This window comes from Coregonus lavaretus, assembly GCF_964263955.1.
Source record: "Coregonus lavaretus genome assembly, chromosome: 16".
In the NCBI taxonomy this organism is placed as follows: Eukaryota; Metazoa; Chordata; class Actinopteri; order Salmoniformes; family Salmonidae; genus Coregonus; species Coregonus lavaretus.
Window position 1 is genome coordinate 19,575,471 of NC_140003.1, and position 12,674 is coordinate 19,588,144.

The 12,674-nt window shown below is 43.9% G+C and overlaps 1 protein-coding gene across 2 annotated transcripts in view; it reads right to left on the minus strand.

Annotated features, from left to right (window-relative positions):
* LOC311143727 (zinc finger E-box-binding homeobox 2-like) overlaps nucleotides 1-10,713 on the minus strand; it is a 49,021-nt gene extending 38,308 nt beyond the window's left edge. For both annotated transcript variants that reach the window (XM_084179601.1, XM_084179600.1), the window contains exon 1: nucleotides 10,562-10,713. In XM_084179601.1, the coding sequence (XP_084035727.1) occupies nucleotides 10,562-10,634 (73 nt within the window). In that variant the 5' untranslated portion in view covers nucleotides 10,635-10,713. The remainder of the gene's footprint in view (nucleotides 1-10,561) is intronic.
* Between the last annotated feature and the right edge of the window lie 1,961 nt (nucleotides 10,714-12,674).

A 12,674-nucleotide genomic window follows, 5' to 3' on the forward strand; every position in this document is an offset into this window, starting at 1 on the left:
TGACAACACTTATATCCACACAGACAATGTCATCCCAGCACCCCTCCTTTCCTTTGTTCCCGGCTTAACAAAACTCAGCCGTCACGCCGCTTTAGCTCAATAAAGACCGTGGACAGCCGTAACCCCATAAGGCCCTGCCTGTCATATGCAAACCTGTGTGAGTGTGTGTGTGTGTGTGTGTGTGTGCGAGAGAGAGAGAGAGAGAGAGAGAGAGAGAGAGAGAGAGAGAGAGAGAGAGAGAGAGAGAGAGAGAGAGAGAGAGAGAGAGAGAGAGAGAGAGAGGGACAGGGACAGGGACAGGGACAGGGACAGAGACAGAGACAGAGACAGAGACAGAGACAGAGACAGAGACAGAGACAGAGACAGAGACAGAGACAGAGACAGAGACAGAGACAGAGACAGAGACAGAGACAGAATGTGAGAGGGCAAGAACAAATTTAAGAAAGAGATTGGTAATGTGCTGTTGATGCAATTGTGCCATGCTTAATCTGTGAATATGGTGTGTTTGAACAGATGCTTAATGTCAGAGCTTCACATTGAGAGAACGAGAGAGACAGACAAACAAACTGCTGAAGGGGACAGCCAAGCTTAACATGGAAAGGTGTTTTATCATTGATCTGTGAAAAAGATTATGCTAGACCTGGCTATTATGTCAGACTCCATTTTATCATACCGATTAAATCGAATACATCTACCTAACCCTATAAGACCACTTCCCTGTTCCTGTCTTGTTCAGGCTGGCATAAACTCCCTCTGTGCCTTTTTGTTGTTCAGGAAAAAGATGAGCATTCAAGGGGAGGAGCTTTGCATGTGTAACAATCAACTCTCCCCTTTCCTACCCAGTATACACCACCATCCTCTACCTCCTATCCCCGCCCTGCGCTACAGTCGCTTGTCAGAGCAAAGCACTAATTGCCAACATGCCAGGCTGCCACCATAATACAAACGGGGGGTGCATTAAGCGTGGCTCGCTCATTTGTGAGGAGGACTGCTGAGAAGGTGCCACATATGAATATTTCATTAAGTCTAATTGCACAGGATCACTCCTTTATGGTAAAACCAGAGTGAATGCAAGTCATTAGGAGTGCAGCCCCCTGTACTGTAAAACTCCAAACGCAACATCACATTAAGATGCCCTATGATTTGTCTGCTTAGAGGGTATGATAAGACGTGCCATTTGGATGAGTGGCACACACATGGCAATGCCAATACTCTTTGGTATACTATACACACACCACCCCAGTGATAGAAGAGATAACCACACCTGCAAGCATTTCCCTCGGAGGATGACGCCAGAAATGACACACAGAATCAAAGTTGTTGATCTGAAACTCTCACGCAACTGTCCCTTTTACAAAACTTCTACCTCATCACCGCTGAAGCCATAGCTCCCAACCATAAGGCAAACAAACCCCACAGCAGAGGTGAAAAAGTGCTCACCTTTCCTTCAAATAAAATGGTATGGGGCCACTTTCACAGGAATGTCAGTTGCTATACCCCTTAGTGGTAGGACTAACACTACGAAGGGGATCATTTAGCTCTGGAATGTAAGGACAGGACATCCCCCTCAGATAAGACACAGGCAGCCTACGTCTGAAGTTGTGACTGAGCAGCTCAGAGTACAGAACTATCAGGAGGAAGGCCCACCGTAGGGGCTGAGGCTCAACTCAGGCCTGGCTTCCATGAGCGATGAACTTCCTCATTACTTTAATTGCTAGATCTGTGACCAGGAAGTTGTGTCCTTTCATCCCTGACTGGAACCCCTGCTGATGTACCCTTAGGAGCATTACAGACGACCAAATAGGAGGACAGGACAGTGAATTGGTAGTGTTAACCTAACGCACAGAGAGAGAGGACCCCTGCATGGGAAACAAAGGATGTCTCCAAACCAACCAGGGCAGATTCTAGAACAGGAGAGTGGATCTGAACAACGGAAGTGGAGAGGAGGCGCTGGCTGGAGCCTGTCTGGCTGTCACAAGCGGGGGGATGGGAAGGGAGGGTGAGGACGGAGAGAGGAGGATGGAGGGAGGAGGATGGAGGATGGATGCTGTCACCATGACTAATCCCTTCACCCAGTTGGTTGTGTTTGTTACCTGGGGAGGTGTCTGGGTGACATTTGGTAGTGACAGCGCTGGGAATGGCTACGGCTCAGAGGAGCCTCTCTCCCAGTCAGAGCCTATTAGAGGATCACATCACATCTACCCATCCTGATGTCTGCTTGTCCACCTCATAGTCACAACCCCACAAACTATAAACACTACCCAAAAGCTGATCATCAAAGGGATTCAAGTGCATGGTGTTGTTGTTGTTTTTGTCCCAGTTGCTGTCATGGAAATGGACAGATATGTCTGAATGGTGAGGTTTATCACATTCACACTACTCACACCAGATATACAGTTGAAGTCGGAAATTTACATACACATAGGTTGAAGTCATTAAAACTCGTTTTTCAACCACTCCACACATTTCTTGTTAACAAACTATAGTTTTGGCAAGTCGGTTAGGACATCTGCTTTGTGCATGACACAAGTAATTTTTCCAACAATTGTTTACAGACATATTATTTCACTTATAATTCACTGTATCACAATTCCAGTGGGTCCAAAGTTTACATACACTAAGTTGACTGTGCCTTTAAACAGCTTGGAAAATTCCAGAAAATTATGTCATGGCTTTAGAAGCTTCTGATAGGCTAATTGACATAATTTGAGTCAATTGGAGGTGTACCTGTGGATGTATTTCAAGGCCTACCTTCAAACTCAGTGCCTCTTTGCTTGACATCATGGGATAATCAAAAGAAATCAGCCAAGACCTCAGAAAAACAATTGTAGACCTCCAGAAGTCTGGTTCATCCTTCGGAGCAATTTCCAAACGCCTGAAGGTACCACGTTGATCTGTACAAACAATAGTACGCAAGTATAAACACCATGGGACCATGCAGCCGTCATACCACTCAGGAAGGAGACACGTTCTGTCCCCTAGAAATGAACGTACTTTGGTGCGAAAAGTGCAAATCAATCCCAGAACAACAGCAAAGGACCTTGTGAAGATGCTGGGGGAAACAGGTACAAAAGTATCTATATCCACAGTAAAACGAGTCCTATATCAACATAACCTGAAATGCCGCTCAGCAAGGAAGAAGCCACTGCTCCAAAACCGCCATAAAAAAGCCAGACTACGGTTTGCAACTGCACAAAGATCGTACTTTTTGGAGAAATGTCCTCTGGTCTGATGAAACAAAAATAGAACTGTTTGGCCATAATGATCATTGTTATGTTTGGAGGAAAAAGGGGGTCGCTTGCAAGCCGAAGAACACCATCCCAACCGTGAAGCACGGGGGTGGCAGCATCATGCTGTGGGAATGCTTTGCTGCAGGAGGGACTGGTGCACTTCACAAAATAGATGGCATCATGAGGAAGGAAAATTATGTGGATATATTGAAGCAACATCTCAAGACATCAGTCAGGAAGTTAAAGCTTGGTCGCAAATGGGTCTTCCAAATGGACAATGACCCCAAGCATACTTCCAAAGTTGTGGCAAAATATCTTAAGGACAACAAAGTCAAGGTATTGGAGTGGCCATCACAAAGCCCTGACCTCAATCCTATAGAAAATGTGTGGCAGAACTGAAAAAGCGTGTGCGAGCAAGGAGGCCTACAAACCTGACTCAGTTAAACCAGCTCTGTCAGGAGGAATGGGCCAAAATTCACTCAACTTATTGTGGGAAGCTTGTGGAAGGCTACCCAAAATGTTTGTCCCAAGTTAAACAATTTAAAGGCAACGCTACCAAATACTAATTGAGTGTATGTAAACTTCTGACCCACTGGGAATGTGATGAAAGAAATAAAAGCTGAAACAAATCAGTCTCTCTACTATTATTATGACATTTCACATTCTTAAAATAAAGTGGTGATCCTAACTGACCTAAGACAGGGAATTTTTACTAGGATTAAATGTCAGGAATTGTGAAAACATTGAGTTTAAATGTATTTGGCTAAGGTGTATGTAAACTTCCGACTTCAACTGTAGGTTGAGTGAATGTTAGAAAACAACACAAATGTAATTACAGATCTTTGAGATCTTTCAGTTGCTATAGTAGTAGGGGTCCTAAAGCATACAGATCTAGTTCAGAAGAGGGCTAACAGGGGGGACTGGAGAGAGACAGAGACTCATCTCCAAAATCAATCTAGTTCTATTAATTCTACACAGAACAGTTGATCTCTATCACCAAAAACACGCCACAGGGGACATGCATCAGATACAACAAGGCAGATTCAACAGCAGTGTCTACTCCCAAGAGAGAACAGCATGTGTGTTTGTAAACGTTCCTACTCAGGTGACTACAGTACAGCGGGCCAGAGACACAGTATGTAAGCTTTAAGTCCTGGTTGTATAGATCTGACCGGAGCGCTCGCTGACAGACACACAGAACGCTCTGTGGGAGGCATTCACCCGTATGCCAGAGGTCTGGACCCACAGATGTCATGACACCTTAATCCACCGATCCGTTATTGATTGTTCCATGTGTGTGTGACCTTGCCCCGGGTGCTGCACCACACCGCACCAATCAAGCCCACATATCCATGTGAGGGATGCCGCATACGTGTGTCTGCAAATGTTGTCATCTGGCTCAAACATGTTCAGTCAAAATGTATACAGGCCTCGATTAGAGAGCACCTCATGCTCACTTTATGCGTGATTGAGATGCCCAAAAAGATGAATGCACACTATAATTAATTTGATATGACACAATATCAGAGGAAATATTTCCTGACAGAAAAAGTTGAAAAATGAATTACAACAAACAACTTCTAAATCTGTTTAATTTAAAATAACTTAATCATTTTTTTGTAATAGTACAGTAAGGTTATCATATAGAGCTCCCCTCCCCCCATCCCCCCACCCCTGATAGTTGCACTGAACCTTATTTCCATTCATTACCACTGGGACTGTTGTTTCTGTAGCCTGCAGTGACATACCTCATTATTGACCTTGGTAAATCCTAGCTGTTTAGGCTAAAGGCGATGTGGCGCCACAAAATGTCACGGGGGTACTCTGTATTCACTCATGAAGAAAATGTGCACATGGTTACAGAGAGAGAAAAAAAATACAATAACCCATGTCAGTCACCTTGAAATGCACAAACACTGTCAGGCACACAAATAACCAGCAGAATGTAACGCTTTAGCAGCCTGATTCGTATCCCTCAAAGTCAGTCAGTGCAGTGCAGCCCTATAGTACAAACTGTAGCAAGCAACACTCTCTGTGTCTCCACCATTCCAGTCAGCAGCGTAGGGAGGCGTACTGTAGGTGTTCTGAAGTTGTCAAAGCGGGCTCTCTTTTCTGAAGACTTTTGTGCTTCTGACACAGTGATGAGCTTTGTTTGTACAGTTAGACATCTTGGCATTTACAGGCAGGCAGGGCCCATACATCTCAAAGAAGTACGGTAAAGAAAATAGTGAGTGAGTGGGGGTGGGTGTGGGTGGGCACGGCAGGCAGGCAGGCAGGCAGGCAGGCAGGCAGGCAGCAGACACACTAATATGTACATGGCCTGTTCCTATTAGTCACCGGTGACGCGAGAGTAACTGCGCCCCCGGTGGCATTCTCTCCTGTCCCCCTCAGTAGTGACAGATGTTAGGAGGACAGGCAGGATAAAGCTGTAGCTGGAGTGGTGGTAGTGCAGGCAGGCTACGGAACGAGAGAGGTGGGGGAAGTGTAGTGTTGTTGTGGCTTAGTGAAGCAGGACTTAGGGTAAAAACCCACTCCTTAATAATTCTATAGATAGCTCTCTTTCTGAAGACAGACAGGATACTAGATCATTTCATTAATATGATCAAAACAACATTTAGGTTTGATCATACACAAATACAGACCAAAGGGTACATCTATGAATAACTCCCTGACTTTGGCCATTTGCCCTGTGAGTGCATTAACATGGGAGTGTGTATGTTATTGGGTGTATGTTTATGAGTGTGTAGCTACATGCGTATGAGTCAGGAGTCATTGAGGCCAAGTCAGAGTAAAAACGCTGGAGCAAAGAGGCATCCGGCCAGCCCATCTCTCTGTCCCTGTATGTATGAAGAGTGAGGAGGGGGCTGTGGCTGCATAGAGACTTAACACGGCTCCCCAGGCCACCGGCACACTGGTTAATATAATGTCCCTGCCACCGCCTGGCTACTTGGTGAAGCATTATCTCTCCTGCACCTTTCGGAACAAAGGCCCCCTTCTTCCCAAAGCAGGCATGTCTCCTCCCCAATGTCCAAAGGTGTTTGGTGAAGTAAATCTGCCTAAATCCCGCACAGCTTGGGCTGGCAAAGGGATGGAGGGGGGTTGAATGAAGGTGAATGAAGATAATCTCCTTTTCTTAACAAAAAAAAAGTTATGGGGGGAGGGGGGGGATGGCAGGACAGAAAAATTAGGAATTCATATCACATGGTGCATTTTAAAGTTGCAGCATCCCACCCCCTTTCTCTCTCTCTCTCTCTCTTTCTATTTCTCTCTTTCTGTCTGCCTCGGTGGATACGTGATTCCTGACCTATGAAGCAGCAGGAGAAAAGAGGAGAGGCCTACCACAATAAAGGCTGTCTCGCTAGACAGCACCGCAAGACAAGTGTTTTGCCTCTGAATTGGGCTTTATGGATCTATTCAGGGTTATATAGTAAGTATTAAGGCCTTGAAGCACAAATCGCAAGCTTTGTCTTTTAAATGTACAGAAATAGGAATTATGAAGGTAGTTTATTTAGTGGGTGAGGGATGGATGGGGTGGAGTATGTAATGCAATACAACACACAATGTGACTAGCACACCCAATCCAGAGGGGAAAACAAAAACAAATCCCACCTGCCCCCAACTCTGTCATGCTGATTAAAATGGAATCTGAAAAGTCTCAGGCACTTGCAAGATTTCTTTTACAGCCATAAAACAATCTGTTGCGTGCCCTCCCTCCCTCCCTCTCCCTCCCAACAATGCTCTCTCTATCCACACCCCTCACCTCTTCCTCACAATCACTTTCCCTTTCCTTCTCTCTATCCTTCCTCTCTCACTTTATCCCTGCTTACCACTCACCTCTCTATCTCTCTCTCCCTACACCACTCATCCCTCTCTCTCTCTCTCTCCCATTCAGCTGTGAATAGTCCAGGAATGGCATCCCGTAACCCTATCTGTCCATCAGTAGGGCCCAGCCCTTGGGCTGAGTGGGAGGGCTATATAGGGCACGTAACCAGGGGAGGCCTGATAAACAGCCGGAGACACCTAAGTTATGTCGCTCAGTCACTACCCACCACCACCTTCTGTCCCTCTTTTCCATAATCGCTCTTTTTCATTCCCCCTCTCACTCTCACTCACTCTCTCTCTGTCTGCTTTCCATTTTTTCCTGAGCTCTTTTCATCTCGGGCTTTGGGATGCTGAATGCGAGAGCGGCCTGGCGGCGGTGAAAGGCCTGAATTGTGATTAAGAATGAGGAGAGGAGCTCCTTTTCTTTGTTCTGCCCTCAGGGGGTGTTTACTGAGGGGGTGGAGGGAGGGAGGGAGGGAGGGAGGGAGGGAGGGAGGGAGGGAGGGAGGGAGGGGTGCGTAAGACATGGCGGAGCAGATATGAAAGGCATTCAGGTCAGCACTGATGTGAACGAGAGTGGTAATCATACCAAAGGCGTTGTGAAGGACCACCGTAGCAGTGCCAGAGAGCTCTCGGACCGAGGAAGTGTGTGTGTGTGTGTGTGTGTGTGTGTGTGTGTGTGTGTGTGTGTGTGTGTGTGTGTGTGTGTGTGTATGTGTGTGTGTGCACGCATGCACATGAACACATATGAGTGAGCTCATATGCCATTAGCCATAATAAGCTAGCAGACACCGAATAAAAGTGAGAGAAAAATGTACGGTAAAAATCCAACCACAAACAGGAGGGCATTAGAAAAGGTATCTGTCTCCAGCAGCTAGGACAATGGCACGTTTGTGAGAAATGTGCCATGAATGGTACAGCGGGCACCCTGACACTGCTCATTGCTGATGATAGGAGCATGTAAATGAGACACACTTCCAATGAAAACCCATTGTCTTGAGACAGTTATGGACCCACTAGCCTACTGGATATGACAGCCATACAAACCCAAAAAATAAAAAAATAAGAAAAACAGAAACAGAGTATTTAAACTTGAACTTTACTGGCTGGCGAGGTTATCGGAGCGCTTTTGACAGCTGCGCTCACACAACCGAACCGGCCCTCACAGCTGGATGTGACGTAGGCCTATAGCACCAGAGGGGGGACTGTGAACTGCAACAAAGCTGCGCAGGCTGCGCGTATCGAGTTACACAGGGCCTAATGTGACCTCCCATTGGGACCCGTGAGTGGCAGAGTTGGGGAAGGGGGGGGGGGGATGTATAGGCCTAAACACAAGAAACTGTCATAGTGTATATATGCATGCAACAGACAATATGTGGACCATCCCTATAAAGGGTTAATTGCATTTACATAATAATCGCGTATTTTATAATTTAATATATGAGGATCATGAAAAAATCAATAGTCAAACAATAACACACGTCACCTCACAACCTCTATATTCTGTTGCTGCGTTTCTCGATTTGCGATAATAAAATGCATAGGTCAAATAACAAGACCCTTCAGGCCTTATATATATCCCTATAGGAATAGCCTACTGCACTGGAGTGAAAGTTGACCTCAGGCAAAAAGGATATTCAGACACACATGAGTTGTAGTAGACTTTCAGTCTTTTGAATTAAAAGATGACATTCTGGATAACACACATTTACACCAGACCAAAACTAAGGGCCCACATGTCTTTCTGTTGTTGCCTTAAACCCCACAATTAAATGTCTTACACAGACAATATAGGGCTATTCAGTGGACTGCAAGGCAAAAACAAGTGTATTCAAAATAACTAATTGCATATGAAAATATAGGCTATACAATTAGCCCACAAGGAAAAGGCAATCCGCACAAAATGGGGAATGGGTGCACAAACATTTCCTCATTAAAATGATCAATAATAAAAGTGAACATCTGGGAGGAGCAACAGTAACAGAAGGACTCCGTTATCTAGCTTTTGACAAAACATAAGCTGGTGAAAAACGCTTCCAAACTATCTAAAGAGGTTGGTTAAATAAATAAGTTTACTCTTAAACAAATGGCAATTGTCAACATGATTTTTTTCGTTATGTTTGCCCATATTGGCTGAATAGTCTTTGAAATTAAAACAAAACCATTGCAATTTTAAAATTCACTTCCCATCTTGGTCCTTACTAACACCAAGGTGCAGCTAGAGAACAGCAATACTTCACTCTATTTGCCTTTGTTGATCAGAACGTGTTTGAGAGCAGTAAAGACCCTAAACAACCTACTGATTTCACTCAATCAATGAACGAATAAAAACGAATAAACACGAGAAGTCGACTGAAAATGTGTGATGTTTCAAAGAACAATATCATTTCAATGTAAAGATTGATTCAGAAATATATGTTTACAATAGCCTACGCCTACAACAAACAAAACAATTAAACAAGAGACTGTGATAATTAACACCAAACATGTAATGGCATGTGATATTAAAGTAACAACAGAAACGACTTCAGTTCAACATTGACATTAAATAGAACTTTGCATAACACACATGGCTGAAGCGTCAAAGGGATGCCCTCCTCGCAAAATCCCTGTCACAACTGCTAGGCTACATTAAACTCTGGAGTTTTTTTTATATCCCCTTTTCTCTGTTGCTTTCCCCATAACATAATCGTTAAAAACGAAAATAAACGTTGTAACACATGACTAAATTCTCAAGTAACTGTTCGGATACTTTTGTGTGATACAGTCTGTGAGCTTGCCTACGAGTTGTGTTGTGTTCAGTGCTGTAGCCTTTGTGACGCGCCGCATCAGAACAAACAACAAATGTAACATTCAGAAACTGTGACTCTTACTTATAATGACCATTTCAAGACCCTTATCTCCGATTTGACATACTATAATAATTAAGATGTGGTAAATATCTGTAAAGACACCATGTCACCTCTGAATGGCAATAATGGCACAACACAACACAATACACACAACACAACACAATACAATACACACAGCAATGAAACAGCGTTGAATAAACGTGAGATAAAGCCCATTTACTTCATAATAACACAAAGGTTACCAAAGCAATTCAGTTTCTACATAATCCACAGGTTTTCCCAATTTATCCAGTTCATAGCCTACGAGAAGCGCTCCTACCTATATAACGGTTTTCCTGCATGCCTGCTGGATAATGGCACTATCTCGCTGAACCGCTATTCGAGCCTCATTGTGACGTCCCTTTCTCACACAGTCCAGACTTTTGATAGTCTACTTTAGCGTTCATAATCTCATTCAAAATAAACATTTAAATGCTTTTCATACTGATTAATGTAGACTACTTTTACGCAGCCTACCCACTTTACAATGCCTACACTGAACGTAGCCTAATCGAACTGTGGAAGGAGACAGCGCGCGGGATGTCCCGCAAATGACTGGTGGCAAAACTTACAAATGTTCCCAAACTGTCCTTTTATTTTACTTTAAAAAATGCTTACCGTTCTTTCTCTGTGGGTTGGATTGTTTTCGCCTCTTACACCGGGGACCCTCCGCCATGATCTCCTGCTTCATTGATAAGACGAGTAGGCTAGGTCAGATGGCATGCAGTCCGCATGGGCTCGGCTCCTTCAATCAGCAGCACACAGGCAGGCTCTGGTTGGTATCTAATAACCAAACAAAACAGCGACAAATGTTGGGACAAGATGACTGTATGGATCCTGTTCAACCACAGGGGCCCGAAATATAAAAGTTTAAATTCACTCTAAAGTCTTCAATGAAACGCCATATGTGTAAAGAAAGAGTCCAGGAGAGTGATATTGAGTAGGATCGTAGGCTACTGCGTCCGCCGTCGCCTGATCTTTTGATGTGTCTCTAATCCGGCAGAGCGTCAATGAACTGAGCAGAAGGAAGAGGACAGACAGGCAGACACATTCGATAGTTTACAAGGATGACAGAAAGCTAAGGCATTCATTTCCACTAAGGCCGATTATTGTATGAAGCCTAAAAAAATAGGTGTACCTTTTTGTTTAAGTTTACTGAACTTCACATAAACTTCAGCCTTGTTGATGTCGTTTAGGGATTGTGATGGCTTCCCCTACTGTCAGTCAAAGGCGACTTTGCTGTCATCTCTAAACTGAAATGTATCCCATTGGTTCAGTTTTTAATCACTAAAATGTCAAACTAAACCAAAAAAACTATAAGCCATAATATTTTACATCCTTTTCTCGCCAATAGGTCTCAATCAAGTTGAGCAAAGTGTTCGATTCAATTAAATACCTCATATCATGTCCAGTATCTCAGTCATTTAGAGTTTGGTTTCACTTTCTGCAAACTGTGTTTATGAGTGTTAATATTCTCTAAAAAGACAATAATTTTGATAGGCCATTCATGATAAGGATTCAACAAGAAAAAAAACGTGCTAAATTGTGCAATCTTGAAATGTGGGGAAATAGACAAACTTCCCCTTTATAAGAAATTTATGTTAAAATGTATTTTATCGATCATCCAAACTGATGGATAAAGAGGACAATCAGCCTGTCTGTGGTCCCCATTCAAATGTGGTGTAAAATGTAGGGACGGGGTGTAAGTGGAGTTTGTATTAAAACGGTAGCGAAGCGAAGGAGAAAACAAACACACAAACCCTCACAAACATTTACACGACAACACATGGAATAGGCTACTGCCCCACATGGAAAAGCTTTATGTTGTACATTTAAGAGGAAGATCAATTGAAGTAGAATGGTAGAAACACAGCCCAAACGAGGATCTCCTAGTTTAAAGACTTAAATTTAGAAATGTTTGCCACCGCATCGCATTTTTTTCAGAAGGCTTTGGCATTTGCACCAGCAGTGAACACACACATAGGCTACAACACACACAATAGCGCGGATGTCTGTGGTCACTGCACAAACCCCAGCTACACAGAATAGGAGATGTTCACATTTGGAATGTGCATAAAAAACAATGTTGCTCCATCTAATAGAAGGCTATGCATAAAATGTACAAATAAAAAAAGATGGATGGCAAACCAACAGGAATAGCCTACGTCCGTTTCCTACCAAAAGGAATAGGAACGAATAACATCGAATACATTTTGATTCCCCGGAAAGGACACCGGGGATATGAGAGCATCAGAGTACAGTTGACGCAGGTAACTACGGCGCTCTACCCACTCCTGGAGCAGCGCGGACCTTTCTCACCTGCTCAGGTAAGTGGTCCAACTTTGATAATTGCGCAACAGCGCACGGATACCTGAGGTACCTGCATGCCATAGCTATCTCAACCACATAGATGTTGAAGTTTCACAGTCAGAAACTGATGTAAAAAATGACTAATTGGTAAAATACACCTACCAGAGTGTCACTGTGATCCTTCAAACAGCTGGCTAGAAGACAGAACGTCAAAGAGAAATGGTAAAGTGGTGCGTCGTGGATCCAAAGAAAATAACTGGGAATAAGCCTTGAAAATAGCTTGACGAGGGACCGTTATTCCTGATGGGCAGGTTAGGACTGATCTCTTTCAGCCACTTCACGAAACAGACCTGGGGACGCGCACTGACGTGTTACGCCTCTTCTAATGACATTTTTTCGCTCTCTTTCTTTTCCTGCAATA